Genomic DNA, 18391 nt, shown 5'->3' with positions numbered 1-18391 from the left:
AAAACTATACATAAAGGTCTAATGCAATAGCTGTATATTGTTTTTGACCAAAGATTTTGTCACTGATTTTTGCTACCTTAGTATATCAAACAAAGAAGTTGTTGAGTCACTCAATCTCTCTTAGTCTTACTATAATGCTGCATAGATTCTCCTGGTGTAAGGCCACACCAATTTATTTTCTTGGTTAACGGAATAAAAAGATGGAAAAAAATGCTCGTTTGGAAAAACAACATGAAAACAGAATCTCAGAGGAAAGTTTGTACTTTGGTGCACACAGTTTCAGGGTGTGAACAGGGTCAGGTGCAAGTTTTCACCCCAGCCTTCTGTTTTCATGATTTTTTTGTTGCTAAAATTGAAAACAAAACTCTGTTAACCAAGAAATTACATTGGTGTGGCCTAATATTACATTAAAAAAGTATGAGAGCACATTCAATTTTGTTCTTCGTAATAGGAAAAGGCCAGCTAACAATTTTGTATACGAATACATTTAGCGCACAGTGAAAAAATTTAACACAGTACCGCATATAGTAGACAATATTCTGCAAAGCCACATAAAATGATAATACAATAATTATTATGAAACATACATGTATAACTAGAATACCAGTAATCATATGTGCCTTCTTTTTGTACAGTCACTCCACGCTATCATATTGATGAGGCAAATATCTTGGCCAGTCTTGTATGTGCATATCAAAGTAAAATAAGCAACTGGATAAGATTTTGAAATAGTCAGACGTTTCAGACAGCATCGGCTATCTTTCGTCAGTGACTAAGGAAAGATTGGTAGAACCAGGTTTTCTACCAAAAACTCTGAATAGATATGTTAATGAAGTGAAGATTATTTCAGATGGTTCAAAAGAATAGTAAGTTAAGACAAGGTTGTATGCTAATGAATCAATTAGCTCCTGTTGTTTTAGGAGCTAATGTTATGCCGGATCTTTCCTTAGTCACTGACGAGAGATACATTTGTAGCAGATGCTATCTGAAACGATTGACCGTTTTAGAATTTTATCCACAGTTGCTTGAGTAACTATTTTTGGCATAGAATAGAGTTACACTGCTTTAACATTGCCTGTGGACCTGGTTGATAATTGTAATCACATTGTCTCTTGAAAATTTCAGATAGGTTACAGTGATAATTCCTTTGAAATACAAATTTTGCACATCAACATTTTTGACATTTAAGACAATGATAGAATTGTGTAGAAACAAAAAGATTGTATAAAATTAGGCACATCGCAGTCTGTTGAAAAAAGCCTGTGTAAAACTCTGCAGCTTAATTCAAACTTGTAACAATGCAATCCACAGCCCCAGATACATGTACATGACTTTGTAAGCCCTTTACTTCTATATTACAATCTTAGAATGTTTGCATGGATTTGTTTGATGAAAGAAGCATATTTTAATATATAATGACCAAAGTATCCCAATTACAATCATGTACAATGTAAATCAAATTTAATGTATAACCATTTCGATGTTGGTCTTTTTTAAAAAACAATCAAGTCAAATATGATTATCAATAAGTGGAGGAATATTCTGCTCTGTCCTTCTCTACAACCTCCAGCCAAATATCAAATATGATTATTACATTGTAATCTCAGACGATACAAGGATTGTAATTATATCGCCCCAGAATGATTCTCAGACTTATAGTCTTATAGACAAAGAATAGTAATACATATGTTAAGGTGGAAGGAGCTAATAATAGATTTTGTTGCTATGTCAATTTAAGGTTCAATTATTTAGACAATTGTATATGAAAGGAAATACAATGTTCTTTGTAGATAGGGCAGGTTTTAAGTGCTTTGATAAGACACGGTTTTTGCATCGTAACATGTGAAAATAGTATGCTTTCTTTGAATGCTATCTAGGATAAGGGTCTCACTCTACAGTTTGTCTTTGCCACAAGGTACATTGTAAGAGTCTCACTCTACAGTTTCTCTTCACCACAGCCATTGTTGTCAGCTACATGTATTGACTGTCTATGATTTCATTACTTGAATGATCGCACCATTGGTACACATATTTACCGTAGAGTTTCATTCAAAGTTAAAGTGAAAAAGAATTCCATATGTACATGTATCATTATCAACATAATCCATAAGATACAACAGCAAAGTCTATTAAGACAATACCTTACAAAAATTAAGCTTTAGTTGTCCATTTTGAACACTGTGTCCCTAAAAGCATTGAGTTAAAAATTGAGAAAGAAAACTCTTTAATCTTTTGGTGCAAGCCATACTTTAAATAAAGTCTATCAGTAAGGTAGGTTGGTATAATGTAATAAAAATGTATTTCATTTTTATGTCATTCACAAGGAAAATACAATTTTTATGTTGCTTTTTTCTCAAGGCATCCTATTTAAATCACTTGCAAAATAACTGTAAATTTGAATTTTATGCATACTAACTTGTTGCTTAATATATTTTGTACTCTAGCTATGTTTTCTAAGTTTTGACATGATTTTCAATGTTGGAAATACACTTGGTGATGGTTTGAAGATGTGAAATTTGTTGTATCATGTTTTTTAACAAAAATACAAAAATGTAACTGGGATTGACTTGGATCCAATCCGAGCACATGCTTACATGTATATCACAAGCAAATATTTAAATACCAGTCGATACTCTACTAATGAGTGCCAAATTGATTGACAGAAAAGCAATCAGAAAAACGTGTCAGTTTTCAGTAAAAACTTATTAGGCCATGTTGATTTAATTACATGGATAACAGACGAAAATTGATGCACGCGCGTATGTCATCCATATTATCAAATCAACATGGCCTTACAAACAGTTACAATTTGAAAGGTTCTTAAAATTGCAATGGGTTATCATGAAATGTTTACACCAACTTTATTCCTGGCTTAGGCCACACCAATTTAATTTTCTTGGTTAACGGATTTTTAATTAAAAAAATGCTAGATTGGAAAATCAACATGAAAACAGAATCGCAGAGGAAAGTTTGTACTTTGGTGCACACAGTTTCCAGGGTCAGGTGCAAGTTTTCACCCAAGCCTTCTGTTTTAATGATGTCCTTGTGCTAAAATTTAAAAAAAAAACTGTTAACCAAAAAATTAAATTGGTGTGGCCTAACATTGGTGAATGCAGCACAATACTACTGCATTACTCTTATTAGCGGGACTTACCCCTAGTAAATATTCGAAGTGTCGTTGAAAAGGTTTTTAGTTTTGAAGGGCTGCTTCAATTTTGCTGACACCAACTTTAGGTAAAGATATTACATGGAATAAAACTGAGCCATGTTCAAGATGCAAAAAAAAATTGTTACTTCCATTTAATTTCTACTCCACAGGAACTATGACCAAATAAATTAGATATATTTTGATGATTACCAAACATTATAACATGCTATTTTACACTACTGTGTTTCGTAACTAAGATCTATGCGAATCAATTCGAATAGATTTTGCTAAATGTGAACAGCTCAATTCGGGATTGATTCGAATTGATCCAGTCCTCTCTGGGTGGATTGGATCGAATTAACCAGCAGCGTTTCATACGTAAGTATGAACACGCAATTTGGCTCAATGCGAATAGCTATGACGTCACGAAATCTGGAAAAACCTCACAATCCAAATCATACAGTCCCAGCCGATATATTCCTTCTCCACACAGCACAGTTTGCAAATGGATTTCTCTCACATGCAACTTTCGACTAGGTCTTCAAGACTTTCGACCGTATACGTACTGCTTCATGTATTCATGTCGTAAACCCTGGGGGTTGCGGATAAATACAATGTACTGTAGTCTAATCTCCAAGCAGATCTACACGGTGTCAAAAATCGTATATGCTAGCCAGAGAAGCTCCAGTCCGCACCGTAGCTACTCTGGCTGACTGGAGCTTCTCTGTGTAGCATATACGATTTTTGGCACCGTGCAGATCTGCTTGGAGATTAACTATATTCTGCGAACTTGTGTAGGAACGCAAGAGCGGCTTCAATGGCAGGTGTGAACCGCAAAAGAATTGATAACTATTCGAATTGAACAAAAATTGATGCGAATTGATTCGCATATATAGATCTTGCCGAGTGTGAACACGGCAAAAATGGTTTGGACAAAAACAAGTTTCCGTTGCCATATGCATCACAACATCTTTTTCACACCCCCACTAACAAATGGATCAGTCCTGGGAAGTACCATGATTCAGGGTAAATACAATACATAGAAAGAGGAACTTCCGGTTTCACAGGACACTACTTCTCATAATGCACAGCAGATATATTGAAACCTTGTGTTGTAAGGACACTAAAAGATGGCTACGAGCAACAAACCGTTCTCTCTGAAGACAGTGCACAGCGTAATAGTGAATGTTTGTCTAGGTCACATCATTCTCGTAACAGGTAAGTTTTAAGTGTTTGTTTGATTTGAGTGCTCAAAATACTTTTACATATTTTAAACTACCTTGTACAGTTTCGTATGTCAATTTCAGACTGTGTTCATACTTAACTTGACTGGGATTGGACTAGTAAAGACAAAGGGCACAAAGAAATCTTTCGTCATATTTTAAGAACAAGCAAGCTTAACCCTTAAGCTGCCAGGTTTTTTAGCCAAGTAAAAATCAATAATGTTTGACCCCTGACCTCCATCACGAAACACCCGGCGGCGCTAACATCCCGGCTTCACGCGCTACACGCACGCAAAGCTGTTTTGTTCTGGGGAATACCCTATCCCGGTTATAACCGGGTCCAGCACACAAGGCATATTTCTGTATCCCTAATTAAGTCGGGACTGGCAGCTTAAGGGTTTTAAGAACACATTTAATACAACATAGAAGTGTACTGTAAACAAGTTAAGAGCCATTCATACATTGCATCTTGAATGGTGTATGATAGCAACCGTCTTTCTCAATTTTTAATGTCATGACGCAAGAAGTTGAACTAAATATGGATTCAATAGTATAAGAAGTATTTTCACATAGTAGGTGTAGGTGCGGAAAACATGGCGTCACCGTGCAATGACATCCGAGTAGAGACCAGTAGAGAGAGTGTTGTTGTGACCTGGCCGTTACCGGTGTTTAACATGACGTCAGAGGGTGTTACGGGCCGGTGTGACCGCGACCCGGGCGACCGGTTCTTCTGGGGGACGGTGTGGGTCCGATGTTGGGCCGAGGACCGTAACGGGAATACAACGGAATGTCTCTTCACTGTGACAGTTAGGCGTACGTATATCGTTGAAGGAAACGTTCCTTTATTAATTACGGATGAATATGCATACTTGCACTGTCTCGAAAAAAGACACTTTGTAATCTTTGGATTTGTAATCCAGGATTGGACTGTATTTTTCCAACGCAATAAGAAAAACGGGACACACAAGAATTTTCGAAGAATAGCACAATTATTTGTAAAGGAATGAGCAATTCACGGTTTCTATGACGTCGCTTTACCCAAATAGAACACGTGACGCAGCAAACAGTGGTTCAAAATATGCAGAAAGTTTATGGCGCCCCCCGTCTCTATCCAATGGTGGCTGGCCTTGCGACCCTTATTAAAAGGACATGTATGATGTACTAATAGATGTCTTTTATTCTTTTATTTGATATTTGCAGCATCGAAATGCCCAATGTGGAGCCCACCTAAAAACGGTGCACTAGCCTGTGACCGGTGGTTGTTCGGCCAGTTTTGCATCGTTTTCTGTAACCAAGAGTTCGAGTTCGATTCCCAGCCTGCCCAACTGTACGTCTGCGGTGCCTCGGGACTGTGGACAACGACTTCTACCAAAAGTTCTATAAGGTGGCCCGACTGTTTAGGTAATTCGCTTGCCATAGCTCCGTTAAAATGAGAGTACTTAGTATTATAATCTAGCCTCCGTTGCAGGCTCTGAACCGGCTTTTGGGGGGGCTAAATAATATACTTTTTGCAGCCAGCCCGTAACTATCAGTTACGGGGTTGGCTGATAGTTACGGCCTGGCTGCAAAAACTGTATCATTTAGCCCCCCAAAAAGCCGGTTCAGAGCCTGCAACGGAGGCTGATTATAATCGGTAAGCCGCGTGCCTGTTTGTTTGTTTGTTTGTCATGGTGTGCGTCCACAGTTTTGAGAAAATTGCAGAGTGGTAGCATATAAGGCGGAAGTGGTGTAAAATGTTACTTGGAGAATTGGAAGTATGGTTTTGCTCGGATCAAACTGGAGTTGTGCATGAGAACCAGGATGACCCATAGCTGGGGAGGGACCAGCTAATAGAGTTGCGCAGTAGAGTGCAGGCTGCATACCCTTTAGTATTTTGCTAAAAATAATTTTTTTCCTGGTCAAATGTTGGTCAGAATTGTCCAGTTTTCTGCTAGGAAGGACAGAAGAAAGTGAATATTGACCTCTGAACCCTTCTCTTATGGTTGGACTAATGTATTAGGATGGGGGGTGAAATCCTGGTCTCATCTGAAACTTCTGTCTTTAGCTCGTTAAAATGCTGGAGTTGAACTGCTTTTTTTTTTACCTATAGCTAAACTAAAGCAACCTGACAAATCCGGCTTTGCAGGGGTGGTAAAGATTTGAGGTTTGAAATGTAGATACATGTGTTTTTAAGTGATTATTTTTGACGGCTTATCCATGTGTGGCAAAGGAAAGTCCATTTAGCGGTCCCTTCCAAGCTACACAAACACTTTTCATGTTTGTCTCTATAGAACTACGGAGTTACAAAATGCACCACAAAGGACTAAGACAGCAGTACTTTGCTGACAATTTCGTGAAGGAAGAAGAAAACGTCACAAAATCCGTACAGCAGAATTTCGTGGACGTGTTTGAAGGGACCGCCTTTGGCGAGCAGGGTGGATGTGTCGGCAATGGTAGATGTACACCAGAAAATGTGGCCGTGTTTTGGGGCGATGCTGTCGAAGGTAGGATATCGGGCTGATATTATTTACTACTAGTATTTGTATATCGTTTCATGATGTTGCGAAGAATATATATATAGAATACAACACGGGGTATTCCGTATCACCCGAGGTTCCAGCCCGACCGCGGTTATGATCGCCCGACGGCCGTTCCCGAACACTGTTTCCAACCTCCGAATCCGGTACTGGAATTTTCGACGGCGGCGCAACCGGCGCGCTCGAAATGCATTCTAAATATTCTATGGAAGCCCGTGTGATGCAACTTAGAACCCCGTGTGATACGGAAAATTATCACACGGTCTATCTGGAACACCCGTATCGAACGTTTTCGCGGCCCAGGTATGACATAAGTACATGTATAGAAGTAAAGGTTTCAATATTATTTTTTCCTCCTTGGTTTGTAGTGACCCTCCCTCCACCCACAACGAGTATTATCGCATCTACACACATGATGCGGAATTTCACGACGAATATACGTGAAACAGGTAAATATTTACGTTTTCTTTATTTCCTCTGTCTTCTACATTTATCAACTTAAGGTTTCTCTGTTATGACTGCAAAGAGACGAGGGGGGATATATAGGCGATGAGGAAAGTCAAATGCTATCTTCTTTCTTCTTTTTTCCTTATGATTATGGGCGATAAAAGCTATGCAGTTTATAACATCATTGTTAACAACTTTCATTGTTTACAACAATTAGAAATTTCTGATATAATATGTAGAATGCTCATTCCAGTTATCAGCAATATTGTCATATGTTGCATCCTATTTTGTCTTGTTTTTAAATCTATCAGTGACACATTCTGTACCGAAAAGGTCTCCTTAATAGAACTATCTATTTGCTCAATGACCTGCAGTGGACCCTTCTCTCTGAAAGGAGGAGGAACGCCCGCCTCACCTTTTTCTATAAGCTAGTCAATAACTACAACAATATTAACACATATAGTCTACTGAAACCAGCTCAGGGGCGCACCAGGGGGAGCCACATGCTCAAATTTCAACCACTTTACGCCCGGACAGACTCTTACAAACATTCATTCTTCCCCCGCACCATACCCGAGTGGAACGCCCTCATTGGCCCTGCCTGGCACGGTTGTTACGGCTCCTATCGTTGAGTCATTCCGCGCTAGGCTGGAGGCCTGCCCGCCTTAGCCTGGGACCTCGATCCTCCCCCCCTACTTTGCCCCTAGCGGGGTTATTTGGGGGCAATTGAAGTTGAAGATCTGTTTTTCTTTTTTCAAAACTCAGGACCTATACAACTGACGACACAGAGCATCGTCGTGATAGCAGTTGGCAGTTTGGCAGGCCTGTTGCTAATGTTTGGAGTCTACCGTGTCTCCAAATATGTTCGTAGACGGCGGAGAAGAAACCCCGAAGCAAAACCGACCGGACAAGAATTAAAGGTACAAATCATAAGATGATGGATGTTGATTTTTATTTATTTTGAAATTACATGCAGCAGACAATTTCACTTATCTAATAGCCGGTAGATGTTCATGAAATGAATGATATTACAATGTACAAAAATCATAAAAGTCAATAAATGTAGATTGTGATCATGAATTAAAGAAACATTCGGATTTTTTAAAGTACCTCAGAATAATGCATTTTTGTTTTCTTTTACAGGTTATGTTGTCATAGGGTCATAAATGACTGTAAATGTGACATTTTTGGCAGAAATAGGCGTTATTTGTTGCAGCTATCGATACATTACTTGCATGTGTACACAAACTTAATTCAGCCTAGACTTCCTTACAAGTAAGTAACGATTTATGACACGTGGATATACATATAAACCACTTTAGAGAAACGTTACAGTGTCACCAATGGCAATCTATATTGTAAAAAATTTAATGAAAGCTGATTGGTAATCCGCTATAATGGCATTGATTGCTTAGCCAATGAACGCCAACGCCTTACAAATCGTATGTCATTACAAGTTATTGTATAAAAGAATCTGCCGTTTCATTGGCCGCTGGAGTTACTCGTCAGTGGTGTACATGAGATGTGAACCGTTGGGTGAGACCGGGCAGTAATGATAGTACGCCTTGGTGAACGACGTCTCCTTGTAGTCTATCTTCAGTTGGAACTCCAAGTCCCACTCCTATTTAAAACATAGAATAAATATATGAATACATGAAAATGCTTTATTAAGAAAAACATATCCCCACTGACAATACAGCAATAGTCTATAGCATGTACAGTATGTATAACCAAGCAAATTTGCTTTAACCCAAAAAACATCGCAATATACTGATATCGATATGTATTTCAAATTTGAAAAGGATATCTGTCTGTTGCTTGAGCATTCTTAAACAATAATGTAACGTCAAACTCAACATTTTCAATTACTCATAAACTTGTGCAAAGGTTAATTCTTTTGTACCCACTTGTTTGTTTGCATGTATAGTTGTAGAAGACCTTACGAAAGTCGTTGTACTTTTGTTGTGTCAATAAAGATTTATATTTCTAGTTTAGCTATTTGATCCATATCTTGATTGAGAGAGGATCTTGTGAAAATGAACCCTTATACATGTATGTCTACCGTTTTGTGTGTGATATAAAACGGGTTTCAATTTTTTTCTCGCTAAAGTCTCGGATTTCAATTGGAAATCGTGTAAAACGACTTACAAACATGTTCTAAGCCGAAAATAAACGTTTACAATTGGTTTGGCCGAAAAAAAATCAAGAGTGAATTTTACACTGCGAAACATGTGTATACAGGTCCATCATTTTTTCAATGAAATGAGAAAACATCAACGATGTCAGTATGACATGTCCTTACCCCATGTGGCTTCACAGAGAAGGTTCCTTGGATCTCGTCCCCCTCTTTAACATCCAGTGCTTTGTCCAGGTGAAAGGCGAGCTGTCCCCAGTGAGTAGAGTCGGCCTCTGGACCTAATCAAATTAGTGAAAAGGATATGATTTAATTGGATTAGTAGCCACACCAATGAAAAAGGTTTTCAATCAAGAATTCAGCTTTCAATCACATCAAGATTGGCAACGTAAAAAGACGTTGCGAAGGCGACAGTGGTCTCTTGTAAAAGTTCCCTTGCAGTACCATAAAATGTCGCTAGCGAGTGACTGCATGTCCGTCAAATATTTGCACCTTTATGTTTCAATTTTGTATTTCTACGTTTTGACGGAGGTAGGCAGGGCTATAGTATCGGTCTATTTACACTAGGTGCGTGAAACTAAAAGATCACCATGTAGCATATTTTTGTGCCGCTTTTGAGCACTTTTCATAAGAAATCCGCACGCAAATGTGGTAAACAGTGGCATTAAATGTCAATTTCATAAAGATTACAGCAACTAGAATATTTCCAGTTTTCAAGCCTCATAAAATGCTCTGGGTGCCTTTAAATTAAAGCATGTATACACAAAGTACAGCAACAGCGTACCCTATTTTCAGTTACTAGAGTAGAAGTAGAACAGTGAAAGGTATTTTTGAAACCTTGTAAATTTCATAAACATTACAGCAACTAGAATATTTCCAGTTTTCAAGCCTCATCAAATGCTCTGGGTGCCTTTAAGACGATGCAACTGCTTGAACACATTACCTGTGGAGAGTGTGTCCGAGTTGTTGAACTGAATGTCGAAGTAGATGGCAAGGGAGTGGATCTTGTCGTCCTTCTTGCACTTGAGAGTGAAGGGCGTGGAGAAGAAGATGTCGCCATCAGCACAGGTAGACCAGTCATATTCCTGAGAAAAAAGACATTGTAGAAAATGTCATTTAACAAGTATCTCCAAATATTAATAGTCTTTAATGATAGTCTTTATTGCATATTCCTGCCCAGATGGGCTAAATACACATGTGACCACATGTGGTCTATAAGAAGCATAATGCAAAACATGAATTGATAAGCAGCTACATTCTAACATTGAAAAACTAAAAGATAGACAAGCTGAGAACTATTGCTAAACTAATGTTGATCACCTAGTAGGTTCTTCTCTCTTTTTGAAACATTTGGAAACATGACTACGTATACATATCTTGTCTATTATATGTTCGTTCTTACATGACATCATATATTAAGATACCATTTTCTTGCGCATCACTTAATACGTTGGTGATCATTTTGAAATAATCACAAATAAATTCTATTTAAGACTGGCACTCAATAACAACGTCTGTAGTATTAAACAGGGTTCCTGATTTGATTTCTTAGTCGGTTCTTATGTTGGATTTTGTTTTCGTTTATGATAACTGCCAAACTATTGTGGCCTTTTGAATAACTTGGACGTGTGATTTGAACTCGTATATTCGTATCATTCTCATACGCAGAGCCTCTCCTGAGGCCTGTACAATACATCATGTGGAGGCTCTGCTACACCAGGCTGAGGTTTCCACTTTCGTGGGCGTGTCCTTTAATTAGCTGTCAGCCAATCAGAGAATCGGCTTCACCTAAAGTAATCATTTACGCTATTCTCTGATTGGCTGACAGGCTGATAGCTCTAACCGTGTCCTCTAACCAGCTGGCAGCCAATCGGAGAACCGGCTTCACCTAAAGAAATCATTTACGCTATTCTCTGATTGCCTGACAGACTGATAGCTCTAACCGTGTCCTCTAACCAGCTGTCAGCCAATCAGAGAATCGGCTTCACCTAAAGAAATCATCTACGCTATTCTCTGATTGGCTGACAGGCTGACAGCTCAAACCGACTGTATAGGAGTATGACTCGCATGTCTAGCCTTCATCAACAACTCGCATGTACTTTCATAAAAACAATTTTTTCCAGGAATACAGTATGGCAATTTCCGGGAACACAGTAACTCACCTTGAGAAGAGCGGGTTCTGTGACGACTTGTCTTCCTTTCAGAGGTACGTGCCAAGCGTAGGACTTAGCGTGCTTGCCCATCTCGGAAAAATCAAACCCGTAGACGTCGTTCCAATCTGCAATACATAATTTCAACAACTTATCGTCATGACACAGTGTTGCATGGGTAAATGAATACAACCACTTTTGTATCAAATATCATTGAACAAGCTGTGGTATTTCAATTAACAAATCAAGACAAAATAAGACAAGAAAGCTCAGGACATGGAAGTGTGCTAAATAAGAATGAAACTAGGAAGGCAAACACATACGGTTTACATTCACACGGTTCAGCCTAACAATCTACAGCTCTATTTATCATTGAATAAAAAGACTCTTTTTTACACAACCAAGAGATTTATTCTTACTGAAACACATTCATTTATATGGTGACCACTGACCAGTCCCTCCAGCTCTGTCCTGCCACTTTCTACATTATATAGAAATAAAGTCCTAACTAACATAATTTGCACTTCATTGTGTACATCTCTGTCTAAGCTACCTGCATACTAAATATCATGGAAATCCGTCGTTCCTTTGTTCAGTTATTCTCCTTAGAAGATTTTCACGATAACACCCATGCAGTTCCAGAGCAAGCTGCTAGGGGGCCCAAACCCACACCACGTCTTCATTACATCACAAGCTATCTGCCACCCAAAAAGCAAGACCATAGCACGTCCAGGTCAAGAGATACAAAAATTTTTGCTGCAGTACCAAGGTCACATACCAGGTTTCCCAAAATCGACCTTGCATTTCGGCTTCACAACACCCGCCCATATACCAAATATTATCGAAATCCAGTCAGATATTCTTCAGTTATGCTGACTAGAGTAGTGCGGAAACACAAACAGACAAACAAACAGACAGACAGACACACCCAAAACTATATCTCCATTTTTCATGGAGATAACAAACACCACATGGTGTCTGCTACTTTATCAGTAACCATCGTACTAGTCCAGGGCATTGAACTTATTCGTTTGGAACGGAAGAAGAAAAGGAAGAAGAAACGGAGCGAAAAAAAAACGCCCAAAATCGATATTTCAAAATATTCGCGTTGCCACGCATCATTCTTTTAGTATTACTACCATGTACATTCCTGCAAAGTTATATTGATGAACATCGAAGCACAAGCCAAGGAGAGGGTTTTTGCTATAAAAAAGGGCGTGGCCTTATAAATCTTGATGACGTAATCATGACATCATACTAATTTGCATAAATTATCACCTTGCTATAAAGTACTACCTGAAAAAAAATTAAGGTTGAGGAAGGTTTATAAAGCTTAAGAAAGGGTTTTTTCAAAAACATCCCAAAATTCCTCAGCCACCCTTAGACAATACCTTAAGGTAAACAAAACAGAACTTACATCCAATATGTCTTTCATGAAGCTTCGTGGCCTCCACACCACAGATATAGAGGTTGTTCTTGTCGGGCAGAAGAAGACCGCCAGGTTTCTACATTAAAAAGGACAAGATTATTAATTTTAAGAAATGATTAGATTTCCATGTCCGCCGCTGAACTTTATTTCATAGTCTCGTGTCATAACTTTGCAATGTAAAAACTTAACCCTTTATTGCCATATAATCATACATTGCTCTAACATTTTACGGTAATTACCATATGTATTGCACTTGTAACATTATTCATATCATTTCTTAAGTTCATATCATTCTGAAAATCATCCATAAACATCGATGACATACCGCTTTGATTTTTTTCTGCCCAAAAAAAACTTTTGATAGAGTGCATTGTACATAGTCTAATAGCAATCTCAAATCATTAGCCCACACTATTCTAGTTAGATACTTTCCACAACTACCTGTTATGATATAAGGAAGGACGGTCAGCAATAGTTATCGTAACTTATTTGCTACGTATACATGTCTAATAGATCTATCTACTAACCAAGCAGTCAACAAACAAACAAACGAACAAACTCACCAGGAACCTGTTTCTTGCATCCAGAAGTGACCGTATGCCGGTTTCGTGGATCAGACCCACCCCCATGATTTCGCTGATGATGATGTCAACTTTCTCTTCCCCTGCCAGTTCTATCTCGTCAGGCTTCCCCTTCACTATGGTAATCACTAGAGGAAGAAGATGATTTGATTAAGTATTGACCAATCAGTGAATGGTTAAGCGGTCGAACCTCAGACTGTGGACGAAGCATGGCGCTTTTTCGTTAGTTATTAGTGCAATGTGGCAATTGTTGGCCAAACACACCAGGTCACTCCTACTCTTTTTGTTAAGTCTCGATAAGCGTTGGGTTCTTTTACGAGAAGCTCTAGTCTTGAAGTAGTACATAAGTAGCTTCATCATGATCTTTTAACACACTGGAAGGAGGATAAAAACTCAAATAAATATAAGTTGGTATTGAATTTTTCTTTTTATTTGAGTTGAATGTGTGATATTTGTGTGCCGATTTGTTGAAAATAGAGAGAACGTTAGTGACCCAAAACACCGGTACCCCTCCCGATGAAATGGTATGGCTACCCTGCGACGTCACAAAATCAAGATGGCGGCCACCACACATGCCAGCGGATCCAACAAGGTTTTGCTACGCAAACCTATAATTAAACATGCCACAACGCCATCCAGCGGCTTAGCCCATTACGACACTAGGCAGATTCTCATCTTTCTCATGCATATTTATTTCTGTGTACAAGCTTAGCTATATGTATCTAACATTTTTGCCTCTAACACACTAACACAATTAACGTGTATAATACAGCAGATAACCATGTATATCCTATGCAAATTTTGTTTTTTCTCAAGATATTCACTCAGTAACCATCTACCATTAGAATGTAAGCACTCACCGTTCTCAAGCCCGTTATCCTTCACGATTTCCATTGCTTGATCCGCCACGGCACTTTGCTCAACCTACGAAAGACAAAGAGATACAAATCTAAACGTAGTTCTTATTATGTATGAAATCATATCATGCATATTCTTAGTTACCACGAAAGTTCGAAAAGGATCGTCCACAAAATAGTAGTATAGAATGAAAAGACACTTTGATAACTTTCGATTCATATATGATATTGCGAATGATAATTGACTGAATAAGGTATCCAATTATGAAACCAACATATCGTTCACGAAAGAAAACGTTATTTGTAAACAAAAGAAAATTTATAACGAAAGCTCATCTGTGTTGGTAGTAATCACAAAACAATGCTAAACTTTCTTCCAACAAAGAGGAAACTTTGTTGATCCTAAAAAAGGCGACAGTTGTCGTTGAAAATTCAATCCGTGAATACCTCAGTGTTGGAAGAAAGTTTAGCATTGTATTATAAAATTGTATGTGTTAAGTATATTTGTACACTCTTACCCCGATAACTTTCCTTGCACCAGCCTTGGCTGCAAACAATGACATCATGCCGAGACCACACGAGATGTCTAAGACAATTTTTCCCTCGAACAGATCTTTGTTCTTGAGGATGGTGTTCTTGTAGAAGTCTGTACGGGTCTTATCTTCCAACAGACCCTGAAAACAGCAACAATTGTGAGTTATAATCGCATTAATAGTACAAGTTAAAACCCTTCTGACACCATTAGTGATGTATGTGGTGGCGCACATCTCCATTTCTGCGTTAAGTCCTTGGGCCACACGGTTGCGCAGCTGTGATCTACGACAGGGGGTTAGGTCACTCAAGTGTGTAATTTCAATATCATATTCTTTCCCACAAGTGCTATGTAGAGAAAACAATTCCATTTTTTTCATATACTACCTCGGTTTTATATACTGACTAGTTCACTGCAGAAATATTGCGGTATATATACTCACATCTAAAAACAGTTAAAGTTGAATCCTCTCATATCTCTCTTTCTGCACTAGCTTAGCTCTTGGACTACACAGTGCAAGAATTACGGCCACTAGTTCAGTTATACTGGGATGTAATAATTCAACTATGGTATTAATTCTTTCTCATATGTGCTAAGCAAAGAAACCCATTTCAAAAGTTCCTTTCCATATACCTCGGTCGGTCTACCATCTAATTCACCGCAGTGGTATTAAAGGAAACCATGTTAGGGGCCGAAAAATTGAATTTTGAAAGTATATCTATTTAGTCATTTCTATACATGATTAGTTGAAACAACACTATATATATCACAATATGTATAGCGACGTCCATGATACAAAAATACGCTGTCGTTGTGATGGGAGAACTCACTGAAAATCGTCACCGGTGTTTTTGTAGGCTCGCGAAACTAAGGGATCATCGTACGGCACGTTTTTGCGCGGGTTTAAAATGCTCAAAGTATGGTTAGTACTCAAATGTGCTTAACAGTGTCAGTAAATGTCACTACCATAAAGGTACCATATTTCACAGCGATTGCTGAGATTTTTTTTAATTGATTACTACACTTCACTCTCACATTGTGCCTTCCATTGAAAATCATCTTGGTCCTCGCCTTATACATGGATATCAGACTACAAGTGGTATGGCCTAGATTGCACAAAATGCATGAGCGTTGTCTCTGCCATTGCAAACAGCTTTACCCATGGACAGTGGCACTTTGGTAACCTCGCTGTGACCCATGTTGGATTTGTGATACCATTGACTTTAGAATAAGTTTATTGCAAGTTCTCTTGCCCGTAGGCTAATTGCAAGTACATGTAACATGGAAGGACGGGTAGACAATTGGTAACAATATAGCATGTTACTATTCTAGTCTAAATATTAGCACTAAATTCTATCTTATTTGGGTTCGGCTTCTTTTTCCGTGACAGTGGAAGACGAATGATCCCACTTTTTCTGTGATGTGAGGATTTTGTGATGTTAAGAGGAGAGTAGGTTTTCTTTTTGTCTGTAAACATAGAGAACTTTGGATGGAATTTGGTGGCCTCTTTAAACAGCGCCTTCCGCCGTATTTGACATGCAATATTATAATGGAAATATCATGGGAGTATGATTAAGATTACAACAAAAACGCGCAACGCCTAAAATATTCGTCTTTTTTATCGATGAAGCGAGGTCAAAAACGTACCGCAAGTCCAGCGAGATACCAACTTAGGGGCTATTTAGGGGGGGGGGGGGGGCAGACAAAGCCCATTTTGTGCAATCTAGGCTAAAGATATTGTGAGTAAAAATATACCTGATGAAGATCGGGTCGAGCGTAGGCACTGATGCCGTCCTCTTTGAATATCTCCTCGTGGTTCCCATTGGCCAGAGCGTCGTTACCGTTAACCTTCACCATGGTGATGTTGTTTACGACTTCTGATGCGAAGAACTGTACAGAATTCTGTAACGCGAATGTTATAACATACAATCAACATACAATCAACAATAATACAATCAACATACAATCAACAATAACATACAAGTGCAAAAGATGGAAATCAAAGTAACATACAAAATAAGATCATCTGCTTGTTCCAAAAGACGTAATTTAAGACAAGCGTTAGACAAATCAAGTAATTGGTATGCCAGACAACCCTTCAGACAATTTGAAAACTTGCGTAGACAATTTTGTGACTCATCGACAATTTCTCACCGAATTCGAAAAGGCTAAGACCTGCAAATAGTACTTGATTTTTTCTACTTCTGTACTCTGGCAGAGTTGTCTACCAAAGCTACATTTATAGAAATTAGAAAGCTGTAAGATCCAACTAGATAATAATGATAATCCAACGTCGTTAGATTCATGTAAAAAAGGCTAGCAACTTGACCCCAAAGCCTTTTGAATTGGACAGAATTTGCCTTAAAAAAACTATCGTTCATAGTTATAGATGTGCTACAGTAAGACACAGGTTGCAGTTGTCGCCAAATATGATATCATATTCAATACATACTTATATTTCAAATATAGTGCGACGACCGCAATACGGCTGCCACGACAAACAAACTAGCTTTGCAATTGAGGGTGAAATTGGCATAAATACGACCAGTCAAGCCTACACAACGTACAAACTTCAATATAGTCTATGGATCGCTTGCACAGTTTAATACAAGTTGCAGTTGTCACCGAATATATCATGTTGAATTCTAAAATACGCTGAATCCATATCAAATCTTCTTAGAACTTCTTAGAACCTTTGTTAAAATCAACTTATCAGCACGTGGTACAACATGTCATATATACAGGGCGACGATCGCATTGGGGCTACGACTTACTAGATTTTAAGTTGAATGTGACTCTAATACGACGTGCAAAACCCATCTACAAATATTCTTGATTCAATACGGATAGTATTCTGGGCATGGATTTATAAATTTTCAATAGTAGTAACGAGACTTACCTCAAGTTATCGTGGCTCTCCGTACCAAGGACGTGTAGTGAATAGGTCGCGGTATTGCTTTATATATGTGTCGGTCTATGACTTGTCTAAGTGGTGGTATAACCTGTTTTACTGTTTAAGACAATCGGAGTATAACTCGTGACCCAAATGTTTCAGCCAATCAGAGAGTAGTCGGTATGGGGCCGTAAAAAATACCTTTGCCAAAGAGCAGCTGTTCCGCCGTGCCTTCCACTGTGTTGGAAAAGCATAATAAATAAATGATAAATGAATAAACAAATAAGTAGTGAATATTTCAGCAGTTGATTTGAAATATTGTGGGAGTGTTGGACATTTGACAGACAACGATAACAATGTCATTAAAAAAACGGAAGAAAACAAGTGATATGATGCGAAGCTTCTGGTTTTAGGACAAACAATTTGAAGAGAGATTTATTTGAAGACTTTTGGTGAATGTTGTTTCGTGGAAACTTATACA

General features: G+C 38.4%; 1 protein-coding gene and 2 long non-coding RNA genes across 3 annotated transcripts; 1 reads left to right on the top strand and 2 right to left on the bottom strand.

Moving 5' to 3' along the window:
- The first annotated feature begins 5535 nt into the window (after nt 1-5535).
- LOC136446262 (uncharacterized) lies at nt 5536-7338 on the top strand. The gene is made up of 3 exons (XR_010757543.1): nt 5536-5772; nt 6642-6854; nt 7256-7338. It is a non-coding gene; the product is annotated as an uncharacterized lncRNA (long non-coding RNA).
- Nucleotides 7339-8264: 926 nt separating this feature from the next.
- Nucleotides 8265-18030, bottom strand: LOC136445989 (protein arginine N-methyltransferase 1-like). The gene is made up of 10 exons (XM_066444248.1): nt 17917-18030; nt 16773-16919; nt 15004-15159; nt 14489-14552; nt 13611-13756; nt 13036-13123; nt 11631-11746; nt 10412-10553; nt 9637-9749; nt 8265-8955 (listed from the first exon to the last, which is right to left on the bottom strand). The coding sequence occupies exons 2-10, from the start codon at nt 16872-16874 to the stop codon at nt 8833-8835; spliced, it is 1050 nt and encodes a 349-aa protein (XP_066300345.1). The 5' UTR covers nt 16875-16919; nt 17917-18030; the 3' UTR covers nt 8265-8832.
- LOC136445990 (uncharacterized) lies at nt 16066-16704 on the bottom strand. Its single transcript, XR_010757482.1, has 2 exons — nt 16259-16704; nt 16066-16201 (listed from the first exon to the last, which is right to left on the bottom strand). It is a non-coding gene; the product is annotated as an uncharacterized lncRNA (long non-coding RNA).
- Nucleotides 18031-18391: the final 361 nt, after the last annotated feature.

The sequence above is a fragment of the Branchiostoma lanceolatum genome, chromosome 12, assembly GCF_035083965.1.
Source record: "Branchiostoma lanceolatum isolate klBraLanc5 chromosome 12, klBraLanc5.hap2, whole genome shotgun sequence".
Taxonomy (NCBI): domain Eukaryota; kingdom Metazoa; phylum Chordata; class Leptocardii; order Amphioxiformes; family Branchiostomatidae; genus Branchiostoma; species Branchiostoma lanceolatum.
Note: the sequence above shows the minus strand (reverse complement) of the source record. Positions and strands in the feature narration are given on the sequence as shown.

Excerpts from the sequence above, each read along its gene's own strand:
- LOC136445989 (XM_066444248.1), bottom strand. The coding sequence starts at position 16,874 with ATGGTGAAGGTTAACGGTAACGACGCTCTGGCCAATGGGAACCACGAG. Across the intron at positions 14,553-15,003 it reads GTGCAAGGAAAGTTATCGGG|GTTGAGCAAAGTGCCGTGGC; the intron begins GTAAGAGTGTAC and ends TGTCTTTCGTAG. Across the intron at positions 10,554-11,630 it reads CAGAACCCGCTCTTCTCAAG|GAATATGACTGGTCTACCTG; the intron begins GTGAGTTACTGT and ends CTTTTTTCTCAG.